This window comes from Meriones unguiculatus, chromosome 12, assembly GCF_030254825.1.
Source record: "Meriones unguiculatus strain TT.TT164.6M chromosome 12, Bangor_MerUng_6.1, whole genome shotgun sequence".
In the NCBI taxonomy this organism is placed as follows: domain Eukaryota; kingdom Metazoa; phylum Chordata; class Mammalia; order Rodentia; family Muridae; genus Meriones; species Meriones unguiculatus.
Genome location: NC_083360.1, coordinates 64,469,076 through 64,496,411, shown reverse-complemented (window position 1 = coordinate 64,496,411; position 27,336 = coordinate 64,469,076). Strand labels below are relative to the sequence as shown.

The 27,336-nt window shown below is 37.1% G+C and overlaps 1 protein-coding gene across 4 annotated transcripts in view; it reads right to left on the bottom strand.

The window, feature by feature from the left end:
• Cntln (centlein) overlaps nucleotides 1–27,336 on the bottom strand; it is a 284,691-nt gene that overhangs the window by 27,771 nt on the left and 229,584 nt on the right. For all 4 annotated transcript variants that reach the window (XR_009585147.1, XM_060365802.1, XM_060365803.1 and 1 more), the window contains exons 19-23: nucleotides 10,164–10,352; nucleotides 6,185–6,282; nucleotides 4,417–4,543; nucleotides 3,383–3,520; nucleotides 2,864–3,049 (exon numbers count right to left, since the gene is read on the bottom strand). Coding sequence is in view for 3 of the 4 variants with exons in the window: in XM_060365802.1 (XP_060221785.1) it covers nucleotides 2,864–3,049; nucleotides 3,383–3,520; nucleotides 4,417–4,543; nucleotides 6,185–6,282; nucleotides 10,164–10,352 (738 nt within the window). In the remaining variant the exon portion in view is untranslated. The remainder of the gene's footprint in view (nucleotides 1–2,863; nucleotides 3,050–3,382; nucleotides 3,521–4,416; nucleotides 4,544–6,184; nucleotides 6,283–10,163; nucleotides 10,353–27,336) is intronic.

The window sequence follows — 27,336 nt, the reverse complement described above, 5'->3', positions numbered from 1 at the left end:
TTTACAGCTGGTTGTGAGTTTTAAACAAAGTATCAAAAATTCTGAAGTAATACTAAACCTGTAGCTATATTACACATTCTTTTGAGACAAGTTCTTATTATGTAGCCTAAGCTGGCCTGGAATCCCCTATGTATACCAGGCTGATCTCCTACTCACAAAGCTCCTCCTTCCCGTACTTCCTGAGTGCTAGGATTAAAGGCATATGCCAATATGCCTAGCTTATATTATACCCTTTAAAATGTTATTCAAGTTGAAAATCCATGAAACTGTAACAATCTCAAATTCGTTTTTAATTATTTATACTTTATACAATTCTTGGTTGGTATAAAAGATCAGTATGTTTTCTTCAGGGATCAATATGTCCCCATTGAATACTCAAGCTTCAGAGACTCATATACATTAGTAAAAAGTATGCCTTTTAGGTTAATTTTTACTAACCTATTCTGTTGTGGAGAAGCATACAAATTATTTTAATATGGTCACAAAACTACACCAAGTGCATTAAAATCAAATTACCTAGTCATAAAATTAGGTTTCTTATTGTAAACTTTCCTGGTTTTCATTTACCTTTTTTTCTTTGAAAAGACAATATTCAAAATATATTTCCTAAAAATAATGATTGATAATAATAACTCTCAGAAGTGCATATTTCATATTTTAAATCCTGTCTAAAAATACAACAAATGAAACTCAAATCTGAAAAGAAAAGAGGAAAACAAAGTCCCATTAAAAATGTTCCTACATAGGTCAAGTAGCAACAATATTCAGAGATTATTCATTATAAAGTAAATGGTGAGACTTCAATAAGCAGAAAGAAAATGACATTTTAAGTCAGGAATTGCAAATTATATTCACTGAAATTAATCATTTTAACCATTCATGATTTTCTAAAGCAGGCATTATTTGCTTTACTTTATACAATTTGAAACTTTAGTAAAAGAGGTCAAATGTTTCTTTCATTCATGTTTGTAGGTACTTTTAAATGAGAAACTTCCTAAGGACCCATGATTTTTAATGAAACAAAGGCAGGCATTTCCTTGGAGCATTACTGAAAATGCTTTGGGCTCCTATTTTGTGGGGAGTGAACAATATAACATCATAGCTAAAACCCAGTTATTTGCCAGCATGTATTTAAACTACAAGGCCAGGAATTTACTGTTTGTAAATAAGATCTAACCCAAAAGATGTTGCAGAAACACACAGTAGAGTGCCTTATTTACTGAAGGCTTCAAATATGGACAAACTCCTGACCTCTCTAGAGAGAAAAAGCATACTTCAGTTGATTTGAGAACATTAAGATAATATAAATGCACAATAATATATTTTAAAGTTTACCACATTTTAGACTTATTTCTATTTACGTGTGTGCATTTGTCTGTGTGTGTGTGTCAAGTATGTGCAATTGGCTGCAGAAGCCAGAAGGTGTCAGATCCCCTGGAGCTGCAGTTACAGGTGGCTATAAGCCGTCCAATGTGGGGTTGCTGGGAACAGAACTTGGATCTGCAGCAAAGGCAGCAGATGCTCTCTTAACCGCTGTCCCATCTCTCCAGCCCACTTAGTGCGTGTAAGCTGGTGGTTCATATTATGGCCAGTCACAGAAAAGAAAGCAGTGAATGGTGATAATAACTTTAAAGGATGGCATTTAAGTTGTCATTTTATAAGTATTTTATAAGTGGAAAATGCACATCTACTGCCTTATCTTCCCTCGGCCCTGTTTCTACATTCTCAAATGCCAGCTTGCATGCCATGTGCAGGAAGAGGACCATGCTCACCAAGCGCAGAGGCAAATGTGGTTGGGGACAGTAGGGAAAAGAACAGGCTTTCTTTCCTACTGCAAACCATTTTAGATTCAACATTGAAGGTCAAGAGGACTACCATTAAGGTTTCACATTTCCAATGCAAATTTAATTTAATTAGTGATCATTATTGCATGCCTATTCTTTCCAAGGCACTATGGTACATGCTGTGGATACAAAGATTAATAAAATATTGTTCCCACTATTAAGGAAATTACTATGGTCTAGTAAGAGCAAGAGATTTGCTTAATAACTACATGACAAAGAATAAAAGGCACTGAATGGCATTATGAACACTTTGTGGGGGATAAAATGAGGCAGAACCATCACAAGCTCTCTGCCCTCAACAACTGCTGCTTCTGAACCCAGAGCCTCTCCTCAACAGCTGCAGATAAGGGAGGAAGAGTGCCAATTGTTTAGTCCCCTCCTCCAGCAATCACAGCTTAGCAGGTTCTGTTCGTAGCCAATTCCCAAATCTTTCTGGGGTTGCATCTAAATAATGCAACTGAGCCATCACTTACATGCAAGCAATTCAGCTGCCTTTATGTTATCCTGAGTCATTTGCTACTTCCCTGGCTATACTGCATTCAGGTACCTTAGCTTAACTGAACACAGGAGTAGCTTTGTCCTTGCTTGGTTGAGTTTTAAAACAGAATAGAAATGACTTAATTCCTTCTCAAATCTATCTTGATTACTGTACTACTACCATTTCATTACTAAACTAATGTTAAGAAAGAAATGTTAACAGTACAGTGGATAATTTAAAACTCAAGCCATAAAATCTGTTACAGAGAAATTTTCAACACTGTGACCCCCAGGGTAGAAGGAAAGGTTTTGGTGGATTAGCAAAGGAAGAAAGCCTGGAACATACCTACAATCCTTGTCAGGACTAGAGGCAGGAAAATCAACAGTCTGAGGCCAGCTGAGCTATGTACAGTGAGACCACCTCTAAACAATAACATCAGCAACAACCTAAGCAAGGAATTTGTTTTCTCAAATCCTCAGAAGAAGGAGAGTGCTTCTTCCTGAAGTAAAGTGCAAGTGAGTAAGCCATCAGTGACTCAGACCTTCACAAAGATGGTGAACTCCTCTATTTTTTCATTGGCTAACAGCAGTTTCTTCTGTGCACCTTCCAGGACCTGTTCACTCTGCAGGGTTAAGCCTTGGAGCTGCTCAGATGCTGCTGCCTCAATCTTCGCCAAAGCTGCTTCTGTGTCATTTATTTTTGATATCAGGAAACTCAGCTTGAGATCCTGCAAAAAGGTTGATATTCACAAAAGAAAAAAGTATTTCATAAACCTATTGGGAAAGTGAGTTATGCAAATTAGACAAGGAAAGTATTTCATTATTGTATATAGGTGAAGTACTTTTATTTGGGTATAGTTAATCCTTGCTTTTCTTTATTTTGCTAATATAGTACAATCATTAATGTAAAATAGTCTTAGTGATAGTGATACAGTATTCTTTACTGTTAGTGTGGAGTCATTACAGAGTTCCTTTTCATTTAGAAAGTAAAAGATGGCAGCACTAAAAATTAGAATGGCATCGTTGTATTCAAATCTAGATTTGGATGTTCAGAAGCATACCTTTTTTTCTAACTCCTCTTTAGTTTTCTGATACATCTGTTCATACTGTGACTTCTCTTTCACCGCAACATTAAGTCTTTGCTTTAGTGAATCAATCGATACCTTCTTGTTGGAACATTCTTCAGTTAAAGCTTTCACCTGCAATAAAAGCATAAAGGTAATTACTATAGTAAACACATTAAAGTGGTATGCTATATTGTTTCATCAGAAACTAGTCTAATTGCATTCACTGTCTCATCAACCTTATCAAATTCAAGTAGTTTGCTTATATTCATACTATGAAGAAGCTAGAAATTAAGTCAATAACTAAATTAAAATGTCACAAAATGTTATATATAATAGAATAACAATAACATTCTTCATATAGCTCAGAGAATAATGGAAGAAGCTGTTTTCCGTTTTAAGCTTAATGCCACTAAAATAATTACTTAACCAAGCAATTTTGAGTGATATCTGAATAGATTGAAGTGAAAGTAAAGGAAAGGGGCTGAAGAAGAAGGCTCTGTGGTTAAAAGCACTTGTGGCTCTTGCAGAGGGCACAGATTCAATTCCCATGTCCATATGGCAGCTCACAGGCTTCTGTAAACTTCAGTTCCAGGAGATCTGAAGCCCTCTTCTGACCTCTATGGCCACCAGTCATATATGTGGTGCAAACTTACATACAGGAAAAACACCAATACGAATTTTTTAAAGTTAAATCATTTAAAAAATTTAAATAACATTGGTACTGCCTTTATAAACTGTAGGTTTAAATAATATTAAATCATAAATAAGACATCATGTGTACAACAGAAGCACTAGATACTTTAAAAATTAAACATTTCCTTAATGACACGACATAGCCAGGCAGATGTTCTGGGTATGTTACATGTAGAATTTTAGAGTCTTGAGCTCAGAATCAAATAAAAATGGCATAATGTTTTAACTATCAATACATACCATGCAAGTAATTCACATAGATGGTTAATACTGAAGATTTATGATAAAAATGAATAGAACAGAAATTAATTTATCAGTGAACACAAAAAAGGTACCTTGTTTTCAAGACTTTCTAACAATTCATTAAAATTCTCATTACTTTCTGAATTTACTTTCTGTCGATATTTCAAGTCCTCGATCAGGTGTCTTTTCATGGTTATATCTCTCTCCATTCGAGAAATCCTTAAGGGGAGAAGATTTTAAAAGGAGCAGAAAATATCTTGATATACTGTATCCATGCTCATGCCAACTGTTAGTTTTGAAAAGCTGACATTAATGCCATCATGTTAGTAAAATATATTGCATTAAAATAGCATCTAAGTGCCATATGCTTTAAGTAAGATCTATAATCTGGTTGTGACTTTGTTATTATTACATATTTGCATCACAGCAAAAAAAAAGATTAACTAAAAAGATCATTATAATGTATAGAATTATGAAAACTTAGATTATATTTAAGTTATATTTTGCACAGCTTAGGTATATTGAAGTGATATTCGGTGACAATCAAAATCCTAACATTGTTAAGAAGAAACAATACTGCAATTTAGTTAAAAAGGTAAAAATCTTATAATATGCAAAAAACTAAAATTAGTAACACTAACTTTAATTCAATCAGTTGAGATGCAAAGAAATTAAAATTAATTAAAACTAAAATTAACTAAAACTAAAATTAGGCATATTAATTTTAATTCAACCAGCTGAGATTGAATTCACCAATCAGTTTAGCTTAAGATAGTAAATATTATAAAATGGTCACTTCAGTGGCATCTACTCCTGATGTTGTAACTATGGCGACACTACGATAAATGTAACCATGGCTTATACATCAGACCTTTGATATACACAGCCATTTCAAATTCTTTATGTACTGGTTTACTTATTCCTCAGAAGAGCTTCATAAACTAAGACTGTGAGACTGAAGTACAGAGCAATTCGACAGAGGAGGCAGGAGCCAAGAGTTTTCCTAGACTCCTCAACATTAATCACTAAGCAACACTGCCCTTAATTTATACATTTCCAGACATTTTTGGGTAAAAATAAGAATGATTTTTCTTTGGGAGGTTTTGGAGAAAGGGTTTCACACTGTAGCCCAGGCTGGTATGGAACTCACTACATGGCCCAGGCAGCTCTCAGCTTCCTGGCAATCTTCTTGCTTCAGACATCCTTATACTAGAATTACAGGGACAAGCCACCGCACTCAACTAGCACTCCTCTGTCTAAACTTTATTTTTTAAATGTTAGGTAAGCTTCACTCATAATAGTGCATACAGGGAGGCATAAAAGAAATTTATCAATGATGTTCTATTTAAACATATCATTACCTAAGAGCTTTAAGAAAGTTATAAAACAGAAAGAAAACCAGATTTGCTCAAAAGTGATAGGGTATTTAAACTTTTTAAAAAAATAATATATACAAAAGAACCTTTAGCAATTTTATGAGCAAACAAAAGTTTTATATTTTTACCTTGGCTTTATAAACTTAGGAATTAACCCTATTCGTGTGCTAATCAATATCTTCTCTTAGCCTTAGAATTGTAAGCTTTTGTTTAGTCTTGAAGTCATTAATTTGTATTTATTCAAATTATGCTAAATAGGGAAATCTAGTTTTAAATATTTTACTCTAATTAAAAACAGCAACCCGGTTGTCGTCAGTTATGCTACATAAATTCCATCTTATGTTGGCTTAAACATGATCTTAAAAAAGTAAAATTCCATTGTTAGAGATAAATACTGTTTTTTTTTTTTTTGAGTGGAATGGCGAGGAGAACTGACGACCACTAGGTGGCACCAAATACAACAGATAGAAATATGAAATCCTACTTTTCATGCATCTCCTTTATGTGGTCTTCTTTTGCTAGGAGTTCCAGTTTCAGAGACTTCACATTTGATGATTGTTTAGTGAGTTCATTAGTTGCATTCTGGATTAAAGTAAACATATTTCAATTTACCTTTCTAGATATAAAACAAAGACATTGCTTTGAGAAAAATTAACTTTTATTTTAATTATGCTAATAATGACTAAAATATACTTTTAATATTTTATATTTTACAAATTAGATGACACATTTATAGTAAAATTATTATATAGATTTCCATACCGTTGAGGAATATGGACAACAATATAGGACTCAAATATCTTAATGGGAAATATGAATTGTCTGAGTAAAATGTAAATGTGCAATCTTAATGGCTGAGTTAGAGCACTTAAAATTAATGACAGATTTACTCACAAGCTGTAATAGATTAAATACAACCACAGATGAGTTGCTGCTCCCCCTAGAAGGCGTAACAGCCATTTACCAATTCTTTGAATCTGGTCTCATCTGTGATCTGCTTTCACCGAAGGAACATCGCTGAAATGACACTGTGTGAACTTAAATCTGAGCCCTCAAAGCTCTGGGCCTGGGCCTTTGCCCTCTTGGATTGCTGCCCTAGGATCACCCTGCCGGAAGACAGTTCCACGGCCATGTGAATGGTCCCAAGGTGCTGCAGCGACAGCCAGCCTAGCACCTGCCAGACTCAGGTGTGAGGGCTGAGCTGCATCTACCAGCCTGGCAAACACATCTCAAGGATGCAGACATATAAAAGAACCCAGAAGTGAGCAGCAGAAGAAATAATAGACAGTTGGTCAATGCTATTTGATGATCATCTGTTTGAGACTATTAGCTGACAACAAAATCTTATTAATACTAAATTCGTCTTTGCTTGAACTTACTAAGAGTAGTTATTATTACTTAAGGATTTGCACATAATTATTGTATTGTCAAAGCACCTTGGCTTTGAGGTTGTTCATCCCACATAGGAATCACAAAACCACAGTATCAAGACAGCTAACTTGCATCTTGACTCAAGCTCCAGTTAAAGATATAATGTGAAGCATCACTTAATCACTCTGGCATTTTAGCTTTCCCATTCATAAGATATTGTTTATCTACTCAAATTAATGTATCATTTAAGTTCAGAAATTAAACAAATACAAACAGAATACAGTTTTAGTGTTTGCCAACCTTTTAATTTTTTGCTGATCCCAATATTGATGCCTAAAACATAATCCTGTCATTTAATATACACACTGCAAACTTGGTGCTCCTGAAGCACTTTATGTTGAGAATTAAAACAACTGAACTTAGTACTGTTTAAAATGAAAAGCAAAAGGTGGCATGCAAAGTCTAATATTGTTTTCAAAGGAATGTGTTCAGTAGATTTTAAGATAGCTGTCTGACTCCATTCTGTTTTGAGACTTAGAGCTATAGTTTACATAGCTAAAAGTGCTGAATCTGTACCTTGTGGTTAATGTAGAATCATTTACTAGAACTTCTGTTATTTTAGCTATTAATATTGACCTCTGTAGATTACCTTGAGGAAACATGTTTAATGGGACAGAAGAAGACAGAAAATACAAACAAGCCTTGCAAAGACTGAATGAACCAGTTCCTGAAAAGTACATAAGAAATTCACAGAAAAGACCAGTAAGAGGTAAAAGGTGTTTGTAAGATAAGCATCTAAACAACGCGCCTAAATATCAACTAGAAATTACTTACTTCCCAGTTAATCACCGTTTAGCAGTCTTATATCTGATGAGTTAAACTGTGTCTTCCTGAAATTACATGCCAAAGACCTCATGTAGACTTCATACTTCAGAATGTGCTGTGTTTGAAGATATTTCTTTAAAAAGGTAACAGGGAAAATGAGGTCTCTAGTAGGCCCTAATATAAAGTAATGGGTGTCTGTAAAATAAGACACAAGGATCTTTGAAGGACTACATGGAAATAAAGGAAGAAGGCTGCTCTCCACATGATAAAAAGCAAAGCCTCAGAAGAGGGAAGAAAAAACTCAACACTTTGATCTTGCCCTTCCAGCCTGCCGACCTTTAAGAGAACTAATGTTTGTTGTTGTTTTTGCTGTTTGTTTGTTTGTTTGTTTTGAAACAGGGTGTCATTATGTAGCTCTGACTGTATTGGGACTCACTATGTATACCAGGCTGGCTTCAAATTCACATAGATCCACCTGCCTCTACCTCCAGAATGCTGGGATTAAAGTCATGCACCACGAAGTCCAGCTGAAAACAAATGTTTTAAGCCAGCCAGTCAGTGGGATTTTCTTATAGCAGTCTTAGCAAACCAATTTGAAATAATATTGAAACAAACTTTGAGTAGCAAAGAGTATTATGTACTTAAATTCTTCCAGAAAATTTTTAGTACTAAAACATGAAACACAATAAAAGCAAACATTATCCTTTTGTTCTTTGCACGGCCAGCTCAATGTCCAAAGATTCCACCATCCACATGGACAACCAAGCTGCTTGGTGCCTCCTCCTCATGCCTCATCTGTCTGTCTCACTTTCCCTCTGTAACTAGACAGATATTTATACACAAGTAAAAATATCTCATGGGACATTTACACGGGCACAATATGTTAGTCCACATTTCAAAATTTTAATAGTTGGAACATTTAGAGTAAGCAAAATAAAATTAGTCAAATATAACAACTTAAAGCTATTACAACTACAAATATTTAGAAGTTAGATGACACTGACTCTACCATTCTATTTGATCTTGGTGAAATGTTAAATTAGGATCATGAATACTTAAACTATATTAAAGAACTGTAACTCAGTATCTATTCAGCATCTGATTAAAGATAAGCACAATTGCCTCATCCTCAGGCACATAAAATATAAACACTGAAATACGAAATTCATAAATGGTATTTATACTTCCTGGGACAAAAACGTATTTCAAGAGAATGCACATGCTACAAAATGTGTACAATTTTTCTTTACATTTCTAGTATGTATGCTCTGCATGTAAAACCTGCCTCAAGGTTCTACCTAAAAACCAGCTCAATTAATGCCAGTTTTATGACTATTACTAATGAGGTAATTGAAGCAATGGTTGGTTTACATTTTACCCTATTATACTCTATTTGGAACTCTACTCAAAACATCATACTCTGGACTGAGAATAGCTATGCATTTACTTGATAATTTGCTACCCTACTGCCTTTGTTCCAGTCAGCTATCCACATTATAAAGTACTCAGTGCATCCACTTCTAGTAATGCCCATCACAGCAATGGTTATGTATCCACCGCTGTCAGCTTCCAGCCTGCAGTCCTCATTGAAGAAAATAAATATGTGAAAAATAATGAGTTTGTTTTAAGGCAGAAAAATAAACTTACTGTTTAAAACACGTGGATCTTGTTTCTCACAATTCTATTTAAACTAAGATGTGCCTCACTTTTAAGTTATTGACTGGAGTTAAATACAATTTTTTATTAACAAAAAAAAAAAAAATTCTAGTAGTCTCACTCCCAGGTTTAAGTTGCTGCAGACAATCAAAATAATCCATCGTTGTTTTTTCTTGCTCCCCATTTCCACACCTTTCTTCTTGGCATCCTGATCTCCAACCAGCAACTAAGGAAAACCAGTAGCAAGTGTGTAGAGAAAAAGAACTCTTACTGTGTTATACAGTATGTTTGAAAGGATTCTGTTCCTGTGAAGCAAGGTACAGAAAGCACCAGGAGTTGGATGTTAGAAAAGAGGGCAGAGGCTACTTTCCCTTCGCTCCTAAGGTAGGATTTCATGGTGCTTATTAGTCTATGAAAGAAGAAAGTCAAATAAAAACAAGGGTAAAAGAAGAGAGCTGTAACATTTGAATGACTAAGCCAGATAGGGTATTCATAATTTTGGAATATTTTATGTTGGTGACCTTTATTGAACTAAATTAGAATCGATTATATGTCTCTAAGAATGCAGTGATTTATTAGAAGATTTTGTATGTAACATGCTGTGTGCTCACCTTTAGTTTACACTGCAATTGCTTAATTTCCAAATCTATGCTCCTTGAAGGACCCAGCGTGGTAACTTGTAACTGTGGGGCCATTACTCCAGTAACTTCTCCCATATTCATGATGTCAGATGAAGACTCCAGTTTCTTTAACAGATCTTCTTTTTCTTTTTTAAGTCCAGCCAAATCAAGACTTAGCCTCTTCAAAAAAAAAAAAAAAAAAATCACGAAAATAATTAGCGTTCATCTAAAATTGTAATGATTGTCAGTATAAATTTCACAGGTAGGAAATGCCAAAGAAATAATTACATTCATTATAAAATGGTTATAAAAACTTTACAAAATTCTAAACTCAAACAAAAAACCAAAGACTCAATACTCAATAGTTCTAGCAGTTGGTTGGTCTTTTCTCATGAGGAGCATTGCTTTGCATTCACATATACATGGGTGACACACACACACACACACACACAGAGAGAGAGAGAGAGAGAGAGAGAGAGAGAGAGAGAGACACGAGGAAGAGAGAAAAAGAGAGAGAATGGGTGGGAAGGAGGGAAAGAGAGGAGGAGGGAGGGAGAAAGGGTAGGGGAAAAGGGAGGAAGCAAGGGAGGGAGGGAGAGAGGGAGGGAGGGACTTAATGACTCTGATTCCAGGGTGGCTGTACTTAGCAAGAGCCAAGCTGGAGCAGGACAGGGTAACAGATGAAGCTGTTTATCCCCCAGGTAGATCTTGCTACCCCATGTAGCAGCCAAACACTTCTCATTTATCAACAGAAATGCTAAGTCCAATTAGCAGATGAGACTTGTTAGGGATTTAGTTAAAATAAACAGCAAGGAAACAGACTCACTCAATTTTATCCACCTGATTGATTACTGATCAGCCATATTTGTAATGCTGAGATGAAATCATACAGCTCTACATCTGACGTTTAAAAATGTAAATATTTTTGCTAAAAAAATATCCAGAATGTTTTTAGGAGTACCACCTTAAGGTTAATCTTTCTTCTTTGTCAATCTAGTCACCAGAACATCATCAGACTGTAACAGCTGAATAACTCAGAGCAGTGTAAGAGAGTAACGTCACCATTTTTTAATTCCAAAGCTAATAAAATGGTAGTCTAACACAAGGAACAGTCACATGAAATGATTCTGGGATCCCGCTGAGGAAGAGAAAAAAATTCTTTCCCTGTTATGAATTCTAATTAGGAGTAGCAAATGATGCCATCAAGTAGGCAAAGTGTATAGTAATATAAACATATTACTGTTTAAATTATATGCTATATTGAAAACTACTTAAACACAATATATATAAACTCTCCCAATAAATCCACAATTAACTATGTGCTTGTATATCTAAGCACACAGTAAATATGAACACTTAATACCAGAATTCATAGCTAGAGAATCCAAAATTTGACGAAAGAGCATTGTCAAAGTGTCTTTTGGTTTACAAACTATTTCTTTGGCCACATTTTAGCTTATGACCTAATTGCATGGCTTTACAGGTATTTCAGGTCACATTTATTTATAAATTGTCCCTAATAATTAATATCTAAAATTTAACTCACAGTTCCTTTACATCTAGAATTCTTCCTGGTACAATCAAAACTTGAATCCTATCTCTTCTCTACAAATTCTCTATCTCCAATCAATGTCCAGTTCTGTGCATTATGAAATATTTATTTTTAAAAATTTAACTTTATGTACCTGACTTTGCCTGCATTCATTTCTGTGTGAGGGAATAGGCTTTCCTGAAGCTGGAATTACGAACAGTTGCAGGTGCTGTGAATCAAACCTGGGTCCTCAGGAATAGCAAGACAGTGCTCCTAATTGCTGAGCCACCTCCTCAGCCTGAAATATTTCTTATTTTCATTACCTTATGCCACTCACTGAATGCAAACTTTTATTTACTACTGGGACTACAGCTACCCCCTTCTCCCTGTGCTGACTTTCCCTCCCTTCATGCCACTTCCTCCCACCCCTACCTCCTACACCAACACTGCACAATATTATTCCATCTGAGGTCCTACCAGGGCACTTCATGATAGTAGAATAAAGTTCAGCTATTTGTAGATTTCACTTTGTGCTTCAACAGATATCACCTGAAGTCAGTCTTACCTGCCACACCCCAGGCTTGCCTGCCACTTTCCCACCAGAGAGGCTCAACACTTACTTTCTGAGTTACCTTGTATCTTTAAAGGTAAATTGTAATTTTCTTAAAAAATACTTTTTTTTTGCTATTTATTTCTTTTTCTTCAGCAATGTAATGCTTTTATTCTCTTAGCTCCCTCAGCAAATGCATTTTCCTCCTCCGTGAAAGCCTAATATATATTAATAATAGATAAGAATGGGCTTTATTGTGGTGAATTAATATATGTATATAATGTATCTTGATCATATTGACACCCTGACCCTCTCTTGTCCCCCTCCCACCAATCTTACTTCTCTTCCCAACTAGCATTCCTTCTACTATCAGGTCTTTTTAATTTATTCTTTGGTGACCCAAATAGTTCAAATAGGGTTCCTCCTAGGGACACAGTTGAGGAGTTGCTGACAGACATATGGACAATTAATCAGTGGCTACACAAAAAATAAATAAATAGATAGGTAGACAGACAAACAGAAAGATAGATAGATAGATAGACAGATAGATAGACAGACAGATGTAGATAAGTGCCTATCTTTAGGGAGGGGCAGGGTCTCATGAGCCCTTCCCCCTCCTCTGACAGAATGCTGATAGGTGCAGTCTCGTACAGGTCTTGTCAAGAATGCAATGGCATGAAGGCAGCTTTCCACAACACTTCCTCACTGCCATACACTGTCCACTCCTTCACAGTGTTCCCTGAGCCATGGAGGGCGTGGCGCAGACCTCCCACCTAGGGCTGAGCATCAGCTGGCACCATTCTCAGCATCTGCTCGGTCATGGGTCTGCAATGTCTCTATCCATGGTAAAGAGATGCTCCTCTACTAAAGGTCACAGCAGCACTAATCTCTGAGTGAGTTTCTCCCACAGCTGCACCGAGGCGAGGAGTGGAATTCACAAATCTCTCCTGTTACTAAATCCCAGGAAATTCTAAATCCTTGAACAATGACTGTGCTGCTGTCTATCAGCGTGTTCATATACCCAAAAATGGTATGTCAAAACCAAAGAACATGCAATCTTTTTTCAAAATTCCTTATGTATAGTACAAACCATACTTTCAAGACAAAATGCCAAGTGACACTTTTATTTCTTATATATACAAATTAAAACATTTATTGTTAATAATGGGGTTTTGCTGAGACAGTATGTCCCAGAATATTTTTAATTGTGATGTTATGGCTGTAGATCTAAATTAAACTTTTCAGATTTTGCCTTGTAAAAATATAACTCATGGCCACAATTATTAGTGGACTCTCATGCCCTTCAGAAAAGCTGGGTTCGATGAAGCTCTATCCTTCCTGCAAACAGCCCCAGGTTTTCTTTAATTTGTTATAGATATAGGACACTGCAACTGTATTTCTTCCATGCTAGCAAATTCTAACACTACAAATGCATCTCTACTGAACAAAAGATCAACCAATAAATATAGTTCTTTTTAAAATTTACTTTTTAATTTTTTTTATCAACTATAGCTTATTCACATTGTATCCCAGCTGTAGCCCCCCTCCTTGTCCCCTCCCAATTCTACCCTCCCTCCCTCTTCTCCTCCCATGCTCCTCTCCAAGTCCACTGATAGAGGAAGTCCTCCTCCCCTTCCTATCAGGTCTGTCAAGATTGGCTGCATAGTCTTCCTCTGTGGCCTGGTAAGGCTGCTCCTCTCTTAGCGGGAGGTGATCAAAGAGACAGCCACTGAGTTCATGTCAGAGACAGTCCCTGTTCCCCTTACTAGGGTTCCCACTTGGAGACTGAGCTGCTATGGGCTACATCTCTGCAGGGGTTCTAGGTTATCTCCATGCATGGTCCTTGGTTGGAGTATCAGTCTCAGAAAAGACCCATTGGCCCATATATTTTGGTTCTGTTGCTATTCTTGTGGAGCTCCTATCCCCTCCAGGTCTTTCTATCTTCCCCTTCTTTCATAAGATTCCCTGCACTCTGCCCAAAGTTTGGCTATGAGTCTCAGCATCTACTTTGATACCCTGCTGGGTAGAGTCTTTCAGAGGCCCTCTGTGGTAGGCTCCTGTCCTGTCAACTGTTTTCTCCCTCTTCCAGTGTCTGTCTAATTTGCCTCTCTGTGTGTGGCAATCATCTTACCCAGGGCCCTCCTTCTTGCCCAGCTTCCTCAAGTGACAATATATGCTAGAGAGGATGTGGAAAAAGGGGAACCCTCCTCCAGTGATGGGGGGAATGCAAACTTGTACAATCACTTTGGAAATCAATCTGGCGCTTTCTCAGTCAATTAGGAATAGTGCTACCTCAATATTCATTTATACCACTCCTAGGTATATATCCAAAATATGCTCAAGTACACAACAAGGACATTTGGTCAACCATGTTTGTAGCAGCTTCATTTATAGTAGCCAGAATCTGGAACAACTCAAGATATCCCTCAGCAATTGTGTTAATTTACACAATGGAACACTACTCAGCAATTAAAAACAAGGAAATCATGAAATTTGCAGGTAAATGGTGGGATCTGGAAAAGATCATCCCGAGTGAGCTATCCCAGAAGCAGAAAGACACATATAGTATATACTCACTTATAAGTAAATATTAGACATATAATACAGGACAAACATACTAAAATCTGTATATATAAATATATTTCTTTAAAGGACATCCAGATGTATTGTCAAAAGCAATTTAACAATATAAAAGGTATTAAAGGAAGAACAGTGAGATCATGGAGTGGATAAAAAGGAATGAAAATAATATTTGAAGCTGTGTATGTATGTGTGTGTGTGTGTGTGTGTGTGTGTGTGTGTGTGTATGTATATATTTCAGCTGATTTATAGTTGGGTCCTTGTCTCACAAGGATGAGGCCTGAGTTTGACTCCCAACACTGCATCTAGGGGTTAGCATGTTTTTACTAAGGAAGATATTAAGTGGAAAGCCATTCCCAGCTACATAATGAGGCCAACCTAGGACATATGAGATCCTGTCTTGGTTAACACACACACACACACACACACACACACACACACACACACACACACACTGTATTAGATGTATTTAAAAATCTATATTCTGCAAATCATATTTCTAATATTTTTTACATATAGAATTCCATCAAAATTTTGTACAAATGACTGGCTGTCTTCAAACCATCCCTCAGCTTTGAAATTTTATATATTTGAGAAATTCTATAGACAACTCAAGAAATTGATATTAACGTCTTTGCTTATACTTAGTTTGACCTGTGAGAATCACTTTTTAGGCAACTTTGTTATACAGAGAGCATGCTGTACAATTTGCCAGTGAATTAATGTTACTGTGAAAATTGCTGTAATTTTGTTATTAGTAGTATGAGTTAATTTTTCTTGACTTTCTATCTCTAACCAAACATTTAAAATATTCATGCCCATCATACTTAGAAGAGAAATATGATATTACACATGAGAGAGCCTTAATTTCTTCTAGCTCTCCGAATCTACTGCTCACATCGTAGGGTTGTTTCATCTTTTAGAAGTAGAGATGACACGTTTGCAACAAAAGCAGTTTTGAGGATAGAGATTTAAAAGTCTCCATGCAAGCACTTCACAGAATTTAAATGGGCAGTATTACTGGGAGCATCTCTCTGTGGTCAGTGCCACCTCAGAGATCCAGAGATGTGTCTTAAAGCAGAGGACACAGGTGACTAAAGTTGTTTTGCTGAGTGTGTATATATAATAATTTTTCTATCATCTGTCTTAAGAAATAGCATCAGTTTAGGATTACTATGAATTTCTTGCTTATTATAGAAGATCAAGTCCTTGGCCTCTGTGCTTCCATCACCACAGTCCTTCCACAGATTTCTGAAACTATTTCATGTCAATGTTATGATCTATTGTGGTAAGTATTGAGACTTGTATTAATATAATAATAGTAAAATATTTCTAACTAAATGTTATAAGACAGAACTTAACACTCTAACTCTAAATTTGGTACTACCTGCAAATGCTTAGACTGAATTGATGATCACTATATTCTATCAAGCAACCCGAACAGGCTGTTTTAAAACAGGATATTCTGGGCATGACATGGACATTGTTGTCCTCAATTCCCACCAGCTATAATTTCTAGCAGAAGAACTGTACAAGACTGGATCCACTAATATCCCATCAAGAAAAAGGGAAGGGACTCATAAAACGGCATCCTTCCCTGAAGACTTATACGCAGTTAGCTGTTGATGGAAGGAGGGTTTCATAAGGTTATGCTCCTTCTTGAGTATATACACTTACAGGTTGCCCAAAGAGAAGGAGATACATTCTTCAGTGATATAATCACTGATAATTGCCAACCCTACTGCAGGTAATTCCTCACCCATGTTACTAAAAGTCCTATTAAACCCATTGGTTCACCATCTATATTTGGATGGAATTACCTCTTTGGTCTGTCATCAGTGTCTAATCTGGGGGGAATAGACATTTGTTTCCCAAGGAAAAATTCACACTGCACAGGCAAAGAGTGAGGATTGCATGCTTTTGTTCACAGGCAGCATATCTATAATAAAGGTGACTGCACAGAAGGCCAAAGTAGCATGGTGCTTACCAGAGGTTGAGGAGAGTAGAAAAGGAAGGCATGAGCAGAGGCTCATTCATATTTTAGTTGGATGGGAATAAGGTCTGGTGTATACAGTAGGGTGGCTATACCTTATAATAATGCACTGAATAATGCACTGACTAGAAGCAAGGATTCTGAATGGTTATACTAGAAAAACATGATAAATGGTTGTGATTCAGAAGTTTAACACAATTTAAGCAAGATCTAAGTATATTAAAATAAGACATGCTACCCCATAAACATGTATGGCTTTGTGGAGCAGAGTCTTATATTTAAATCAAAACTACGAAACACTGAAAAATTCCCAAGAAAGGGTGAAGAAAAAGTTCTTTAAGAAACTGTACATAATTTACACTTATATATAAGAACTATTCTTTAGTAATGATCCTGTGGCAGACACAATTCTCAGGTAATCCTAGGGAACCAAATCAAAACCTGTCTTCCTTGCACAGTGTTGGGGTTTGCTTATAAAATAGGCTAGCACATGTGCTGGAGAGCACAGAGGAGGGCTTTGCAGCCAGTCCTGAAGATACCTGATAAAACAGGATCAGATGAATGGGGAGGAGGTCCCCCCATCAGTGGACTTGGAAAGGGGCACGGTGGAGATGAGGGAGGGAGGGAGGGACTGGGAGGGAATGAGGGATCGGGACACGGCTGGGATACAGAGTTAATAAAATGTAACTGATAAAAAAAATAAAAAATAAAAAATAAAAAAAAATAAAATAGGCTAGCACTACAATAGTTATTTTGTGTTGTATTAAGAAGAGGCTCTGTGAGTGCAACAGGGACTGCTAATCAAGTGGCCTACAGTTAGGATTGGCCCTGATCTAATCAGATTAGGCCTTAGAAAAGAGGCTATGGATAAGGCTCCTTGAGAAGGTGATTCTCCTATTGGCATGAAGTCAGTTCCAATGTAGTCAGAGAACTATGAGTGATGCTACTAAGCAAAGACCTAAGAGAGGTGAGGTGAACTAGTTACTTACATGTTGTTGTGATAAAAGACTCAACAAAGCAGCTTGAAGAAAAGTCTATTTAGAATCGCAGCTGCAGGTTACAGTTAATTACGGTTGGTGGGCAGGCTAATTTTATGTCAACTCGACATGCTCCGTGTTCAGATGTTTTAATGCAATGGCCTCCTTACCGGGACTCAGACCCTGCTTCATGTTAACTGGCCTCAGCAGTTCTCTAGAGCCATGGATAAAGACTCCATGGTATCTTTAATTTTGCATTTTTCCTACCCACAAAAACTGTGACATGTTGACCACACTGCCAAATTTTGTTGACAGTTCAGGATGGAGCCTACCTCCCCTATACCAACAGCCCCATTAGGGTCTGGGTGCTGACCCTGAGAAAACACTTCCCTAAGCAGCTGCTTTTGAATAGGAGCAAGGAACCCTTCCAGGGGCATGCTCTGTTTCAGCTAAACTCTCATTAGAAATGAAGGTGCATTTTCATGAATCTTTTGGTGGATGGGAGGGTCTTGCCTTTCCTAATGATCCAATTAAGACAGTAACGTTTCTTCTAGCAATTACTGGTGCTATTTTTGTGATCTCATTATCTTTGATTTTAAATTTGCTCAAACAACACTACTCTTTACTAAGCTTCCTAATTTTATTACGTTTTTGCTCTTTTTTTTTTTTTTTTTTTTGAGTAGGAATAAGTGCACTAAGTTGTAGCCATGCTGCATTCTGAATGTTGTTTTGAAATTTTCTCTGCTAAGGGAATTAGTCCCTCAATCCTGTACTCAGTCTCATTGAAGTTCTCAGGAGGCAGGCAAAATGGAGACATGTATCCCTGTGATATTCTGTGTTCTCCAACCTAGGGACAGCATCAAAGGCCCATGACAGCCTGCCTTTGAGCTTTTGCACTGGAGAAGGGATTGGCCAGAGCATAGGTAAGTAACTGCAAGGCAGACCTGAGGAAAGTGAATTTTCTTCTCTGGCAGGAAACCCGCCATGTTCATGTCCAAGAAAGAATTAGAAAAATGAAAGAGAGCCAATCACTAATCACATCACAATGTGATTTTAGAGCCTGATTTTTGGCAACTCCAGAGAATGAAACACTGATCATCTGCCTTCCCAATGACCAAGATGCTCTGTGGTGCATATGGAGAAAAAGCCAGGGCTATCACACACTTTAGGAGCAGTGCTGCAAGGAAAGAAACAGAGCAGGGTACAGTTCGTAGAATAGAGCAAAGGTCACAGGGTGCGTGTTGGAAAAAGTCAGAGGGTAGCCAAAGTAAAAGGAAAGTAGAAAGTATTGTTCCCTCTGGTAGCCATACTATGGTCTCCCCTGTAGAAACTGTGTGTGTGTGTGTGTGTGTGTGTGTGTGTGTGTGTGTGTGAGAGAGAGAGAGAGAGAGAGAGAGAGAGAGAGAGAGAGAGAGAGAGAGAATATGGTCTCAAGCTTTGATATTCTTGCCTCAGCCTTCACAGTGTTGGGAGTATTAAAACAGGCCATCATACCTGGATCCCCACATCTTCAATCTTAAATTTTTATTAGGACTGAAAAAGGAATTTGATGCTAAATGAAAAAGATCAAAAATTAATTAATATTCTCTAACTCAGGCTATTCTTGCTTGTACTTACAGAAATAGCAATTAAAAATGTACCACACAAAAATAATTATAACAATAATTTTTTATCATCATTGTTTTGAAGTAGGATAATGAGAAAAAATTCAAATTTCATAGTATGACGTTTATAGGCAATAACCTCCTATAAATGCATTCTAAACACAATAACATTTTTCACAGTAGATATAAATAATATTTTCTTATTCAGAATATTGCACATCCATAGGGGAAAAAAGTGAAACACATAAAATTATGTATGTTTCCCTGTAGAAGATTAAAAGTATAAGTCACTTAACTGGTTATATGAGTTATAAGGAAAATTACAGTATTTTTTTTATCACCAACACATATATTTTCTATACAAGTACATAGGGAGATATACAGTTTTGAGTAATAACTTTCAAATTTAGTAATAAGTAAAATTTCTAACTATAAAATGTGAGCTTTTCTTTGTTTTGATACTTCAGCCCATTCGAGATTTTAAAAAGGAAAAAAACAAAACAAAAAAACAAAACAAAACAAAACAAAAACCCACAGAACACCACCAAATAAAGTATTTTAGGCAGAAATGTAATTATCTATGTAATGAAATAGCGAGTGAAAATTCTACTCAGTTACTGGATCAGTCACAAAAACTTTTTTGATAGATGCAGTTATTAAAAGCCTACAGTCTGTTTCAGAAAACGTCAAGCAAATGAAGGTAATGTAGAGGACTTTTCACCGATGCTTTTGCTAGCAGTTAGACTTCAGTAGCCTTTAGAGACCATTAAGTACCCTTGGCTAATTGGCCAATGGTAAATTAATCCTCTTTTTATTCCAGCAGCACTATTTTAACACCCTTACACTCTGTCAGCGTAGTGTCTGAATGACAAAATAATATTGTGCATGAATAATAAGCAGAAAAGTTAAATTAACATTTCATGTTTCACATGCCATACCTGTGTCAGAGAACTTTCTTTTTAAGTCACTGACATTCAACTTTCTTAAATAATCTCATGTTGACATCGTTTTGAGGTGAATTTTCCTAATTACTGTTAATTGCCTATCAAGAAAAAAAACCTCTTTTCATGAAATGCAGTTATTTGGCCCAGATGAGATCAGCTCCAGTGTGCACAGCAGAGACAAAGCATGACACTAAGGTGCTACTTTGTTGTAAGGTCATATTAAATATGGTGTGCAATTAACAAAGCACTTTTTATAATTCTGGAAATGCCAATCTGCCTTGATGTGTTCAAATTAGATCTTATCATAGAAATATGGGGATCTGCATATGGCTAACAGGTAGGCTATTCTCAGTAACATTTACAGAGAAAATTAATTCAATGCTCTTGTACTCGTTAATACAGATGCTAGGCAATGGCCAACTGAAGCATTTTTAAAATGTTTGAATATAGTTTCTCAGAATAAAAACTAATTTTAAATAACAAAATTTTCAAAAAGTTTACTAACATTTAAAATTTTGAAAACAGCCCCCACAACACTTAACATTTATCCTTAATTGATTTGACAGTTTTGATATTATAGAAAATTATAATACACTTCTGGCAATGTTGTCTATTTCAAAATAATCAGAATAACTAAATTAATATCTAAGTTAAACTACATCAATTCAACTTCCAGCCCACGATTATATGAAAAATAATGGATATAAAAATGTGATATGTGTGAAATTTGAAAGGTAACATATGGAATTACAACAATTAAGGAAAGATTAATTGTTGCTTTGCTGTTATTTCAAATGCCATCTTTAAGTTAACTAGAAATAAAGATACCCTATTACATCAGATACATGGGGAACAAAAGTGTATTACCACCACCATAGTGATTTGTCAATATCCATGTGGGAAGATTTTGACTTCAGTGTTAGCCCTCTTCAACACTTAACAGAGAAGACATGCTTATTACCAACCATGAGGCCAAACCTGCTTCCATCCTGATGCCTTTCTCTGGTAGAAATAAGAGATGGACAATCCCACATGATTCCAAAGACAGGAAGTAATGTCATTCTCACATCCCTTCTCCTACTTCTACTGTGAAAACTTAGCTAATTAAATCACGTTCTCACAGGTACTGTACACTCCTCAGTTTTTTTTTCTTTTTGTAGTACAAAGTATTTTTTTTATTTTATTAATTACATTTTATTCATTTTGTATCCCTCCATAAGCCCCTCCCGATCCCACCCTCCCTCCCCTTTCTGCATACATACCACTCCTCAAGTCCACTGATAGGGGAGGTTCTCTTTTCCTTTCTGATCTTAGTCTATCAGTTCACATCAAAAGTGGCTGAATTGTCCTCTACTGTGGCCTGGTAAGGCTGCTCCCCCCTCAGGGGGAGGTGATCAAAGAGCAGGCCAATCAGATTATGTCAGAGGCAGTCCCTCTTCCCATTACTATGTAACCCACTTGGACACTAAACTGCCATGGGCTACATCTGTTCAGGGGTTCTAGGTTATCTACATGAATAGTCCTGAGTCTCTGGGAAGTTCCCTGTGTTCAAATTTTCTTGTTCTGTTGCTCTCTTTGTGGAAACCCTGTCCTCTCCAGCTCTTACTATTTCCCAGTTGTTACATAAAATTCCATTCACTCTGCCCAACAGTAGACCGTCAGGCTCAGCATCTACTTTGATAGTCTGTAGGGCAGATGCGCTCAGAGGCCCTCTGTGGTAGGTTCCTAGTTTGTTTCTTGTTTTCTTCTTCTGGCTTTCAGAAGCCCTCTGTAGAAGGTTCCTAGGTTGTTTTCTGTTTTCTTTTTCTTCTGATGTCCATCCTCTGCCTTTCAGGATGGGGATTGACCGTTTTAGTTACGGTCCTCTCTCTTGCTTAGTTTCTTTAGATGCACAGGTTTTAGTGGGTTTGTCCTATGTTGTATGCCTATATGAGTGAGTATATACCATGTGTGTCTTTTTGCTTCTGGGACAACTCACTCAGGATGATCCTTTCCAGGTCCCACCATTTACCTGCAAATTTCATGATTTCCTTATTTTTCATTGCTGAGTAATACTCCATTGTATTGATGTACCACAGTTTCTACATCCATTCTTCAGTTGAGGGGCATCTGGGCTGTTTCCAGCTTCTGGCTATTACAAATAAAGCTGCTACAAACATGGTTGAGCAAATGTCCTTTTTGTGTACTTGAGCCTCTTTTGGATATATGCCTAGGAGTGGCATGGCTGGATCTTGGGGAAGCACTATTCCTTTTTTTTTTTTATTTTATTATTTTTTTATCAGTTACATTTTATTAACTCTGTATCCCAGCCGTGTTCCAATCCCTCATTCCCTCCCAGTCCCTCCCTCCTTCCCTCATCTCCACCGTGCCCCTTTCCAAGTCCACTGATAGGGGGGACCTCCTCCCCATTCATCTGATCCTGTTTTATCAGGTATCTTCAGGACTGGCTACAAAGCCCTCCTCTGTGGCCTAACAGGATTGCTCCTCTCTTCGGGGGTGGGGAGACCAAAGAGCCAGTCATTGAGTTCCTGTTAGAAATAGACCTTGTTCCCCTCACTTTGGGAAAACAATTGGTTACTGAGCTACCACAGGCTACATCTGAGTGGAGGTTCTAGGTTATATCCATACATGGTCCTTGGTTGAATGTCAGTCTCAGAAAAGACCCTGTGCCCAGATATATTTGGTCCTTGTGGAGCTCCTATCCTTTCCCCATCAGACTAACTCCCCTTCTTTCTTATGATTTCCTGTACTCTGCCAAAGGTTTGGTCATGAGTCTTTGCTTTGAAAACACTGCTAGTTAGAGTCTTTCAGATGCGCTCAGTAGACTCCTGTCATATGTTCAATGCACATCCCATCTGTCTTTATAAATGAGGATTGATCATCTTACCCCATGTCCGCTCAATTGATTATCTTTTTTAGGTGTATAGATTTCATTATGTTTATCATATCTTTTAGGTCTATATAAGCGAGTATATCCCATGTTTGTCTTTCTCCTTCTGGGATATTTCACTCAGAATGATCTTTTCTAGATCCCACCATTTGCCTGCAAATTTCATGATTTCCTCCTTTTTGATTGCTGAGTAGTATTCCATTGTGTAAAAATACCACAATTTCTGTACCCATTCCTCCGTTGATGGACATCTGGGTTGTTTCCAGGTTCTGGCTATTATAAATAAAGCTGCTATAAACATGGTTGAGCAAGTATCCCTTTTGTGTACTTGAACGAACTTTGGGTATATACCTAGCAGTGGTATAGCTGGGTCTTGAGGAAGCACTATTCCTAATTGTCTTAGAAAGCGCCAGATAGCTTTCCAGAGTGGTTGTACCAGTTTACATTCCCACCAGCAGTGGAGGAGGGTTCCCCTTTCTCCACAACCTCTCCAGCATGTGTTATCGCTTGAGTTTTTCATCTTGGCCATTCTGATGGGTGTAAGGTGATATCTCAGGGTCGTTTTGATTTGCATTTCCCTGATGGCTAATGAGGATGAGCATTTCTTTAAGTGTTTTTCTGCCATTCGATATTTCTCTGTCGAGAATTCTCTGTTTAGCTCTGTTCCCCATTTTTTAATTGGATTACTTGGTTTGCTGCTTTTCAGCTTCTTTAGTTCTTTGTATATACTGGATATTAGTCCTCTGTCAGATAAAGGGTTAGTGAAGATTCTTTCCCAATCTGTAGGCAGTTGTTTTGTTTTGATGACGGTATCCTTTGCTTTACAGAAACTTTTCAGTTTCATGAGGTCCCATTTATTGATTGTTGCTCTTAGAGCCTGTGCTGTTGGTGTTCTGTTCAGGAAGTTGTCTCCTGTGCCAATGAGTTCTAGGCTGTTCCCCACTTTTTTTCCCAATTGATTTAGGGTATCTGGTTTTATGTTGAGGTCCTTGATCCACTTTGGGGAAGCACTATTCCTAATTGTCTGAGAAAGAGCCAGATTGATTTCCAGAGTGGTTGTACAAGTTTACATTCCCACCAGCAGTGGAGAAGGGTTCCCCTTTCTCCACAACCTCTCCAGCATGTGTTGTCACTTGAGTTTTTGATCTTGGCCATTCTCATGGGTGTAAGATGAAATCTCAGGGTTGTTTTTATTTGCATTTCCCTAATGGTTAATGAGGCTGAGCATTTCTTTAAGTGCTTCTCTGCCATTCAATATTCCTCTCCAGAGAATTCTCTGTTTAGCTCTGTTCCCCATTTTTAAGTGGATTACTTGGTTTGCTGCTTTTCAGCTTCTTTAGTTCTTTATATATACTGGATATGAGTCCTCTATCAGATAAAGGGTTGGTGAAGATTCTTTCCCAATCTGTAGGCAGTAGCTTTGTTTTGATGACGGTGTCCTTTCCTTTGCAGAAGCTTTTCAGTTTCATGAGGTCCCATTTGTTGATTGTTGCTCTTAGAGCCTGTGCTGTTGGTGTTCTGTTCAGGAAGTTTTCTCCTGTACCAATGAGTTCTAGGGTATTCCCCACTTTTTTTTCTAGCCGATTTAATATGTCTGGTTTTATGTTGAGGTCTTTAATCCACTTGGACTTCAGTTTTGTGCAGGGTGATAAGTATGGATCTATTTTCATTTTTCTACATGTAGACATCCAGTTGGACCAGCACCATTTGTTGAAGATGCTATCTTTTTTCCATTGTATGGTTTGGCATCTTTGTCAAAGATCAGGTGTCCATAAGTGTGTGGGTTTATTTCTGGGTCCTCTGATCGGTTCCATTGATCCACCATTCTGTTTCTATGCCAGTACCATGCAGATTTTAAAACTGTTGCTCTATAGTACAACTTAAGATCAGGGAGGGAGATACTTCCAGAAGATCTTTTATTGTAGAGGATTGTTTTAGCAATTCTGGATTTCTTGTTATTCCATATGAAGTTGAGAATTTTTCTTTCCAGGTCTGAAAAGAATTGTGTTGGTAATTTTATGGGAATTGCATTGAATCTGTCGATTACTTTTTCTAACATGGCCATTTTTACTATGTTAATCCTGCCAAGCCATGAACATGGGAGATCTTTCCATCTTCTCATATCTTCTTCTAATTCTTTCTTCAGAGACTTGAAATTTTTTTCATACAAGTCTTTGACTTCCTTGGTTATGGTTACTCCGAGGTACCTTATGTCATTTGTGGCTATTGTGAAGGGTGTTGTTTCCCTAATTTCTTTCTCAGCCCTTTTGTCTTTTGTATACAGGAGGGCTACTGATTTTTTTGAGTTAATTTTGTATCCGGCCACTTTGCTCAAGGTGTTTATCAGCTGTAGGAGATCCCTGGTAGAGTTTTTGGGGTCACTCACGTATACTATCATATCATCTGAAAAGAGTGATAATTTGACTTCTTCCTTTCCAATTTCTATCCCCTTGATCTCCTTTAACTGTCTTATTGCTGTAGCAAGGACTTCCAGCACTATGTTGAAGAGACACAGAGAGAGAGTGGGCAGCCTTGTCTTGTCCCTGATTTCAGTGAGATTGCTTTAAGTTTCTCTCCATTCAGTTTGATGTTGGCTATAGGCTTGCTGTATATCACCTTTAGTATGTTTAGATATGTGCCTTGTATCCCTGATCTCTCCAAGACTTTAAACATGAATGGATGTTGGATTTTGTCAAATGCTTTTTCAGCATCTAGGGAGATTATCATGTGGTTTTTTTCTTTCAGTTTGTTAATATGGTGGATCACATTGATGGATTTCCGTATATTGAAAAACCCCTGCATACCTGGGATGAAGCCTACTTGGTCATGGTGGATGATATCTTTGATGTTCTTGTATTCGGTTTGCGAGTATTTTGTTGAGTATTTTTGCATCAATGTTCATAAGGGAGATTGGCCTGAAGTTCTCTTTTTTGGTTGGGTCTTTGAGAGGTTTAGGTACCAAGGTGACTGTGGCTTCATAGAATGAGTTTGGTAATGTTCCTTCCATTTCGATTTTGTGGAATAGTTTGAAGAGAACTGAAGTTAGCTCTTTTTTGAATGTCTGGTAGAATTCTGCGCTGAAACCATCAGGTCCTGTGCTTTTCTTGGATGGGAGACTTTCGATGACTGCTTCTATTTCCTTGGGTGATATAGGACTATTTAATTGATTTACCTGGTCCTGATTTAGCTTTGGTAAGTGGAATCGATCAAGAAAATTGTCCATTTCATTTAAATTTTCAAATTTTGTTGCATATAGACTTTTGAAGTAAGTCCTAATTATTGTTTGAATTCCCTCAATGTCTGTAGTTATGTCCCCCTTTCCATTTCTGATTTTGTTGATTTGGATGGTGTCTCTCTGCCTTTTAGTTAGCTTGGCTAAGGGTTTGTCTATCTTGTTGATTTTTTCAAAGAACCAGCTCTTGGTTTCATTGATTCTTTGACTTGTTTTATTTGTTTCTAATTGATTGATTTCAGCCCTGAGTTTGATTATTTCCAGCCATCTACTCCTTTTTGGTGTGTTTGCTTCTTCTTTTTCTAGGGTTTTTAAGTGAGCCATTAAGTTGCTTGAATGTGCTGTCTCAAATTTCTTCTTGAAGGCACTTAGTGCTATGAACTTTCCTCTTAGCACTGCTTTCATTGTGTCCCACAAGTTTGGGTATGTTGTGTCTTCATTTTCATTGAGTTCTAGGAAGATTTTAATTTCTTTCTTTATTTCTTCCCTGACCCAGCTGTGTTTTAGTAGCCAGTTGTTCAGTTTCCATGTATGTGTAGGCTTTTTGCTATTTCTGTTGTTATTGAGGTCCAGCTTTAAAAGGGATTATTTCAATCTTCTTGTATCTGTTGAGGCTTGCTTTGTGACCAAGTATGTGGTCTATTTTGGAGAAGGTTCCATGAGGTGCTGAGAAGAAGGTAAATTCTTTTGTGTTTGGGTGTAAAGTTCTGTAAATGTCTGTTAGGTCCATTTGATTCATGACCTCTGTCAGAGACATTGTTTCTTTGTTTAATTTCTGTTTTGTTGACCTGTCCTTTGTTGAGAGTGGGGTGTTGAAGTCTCCCACTATTAGTGTGTGTGGATCTATGTGTGGTTTAAGTTTT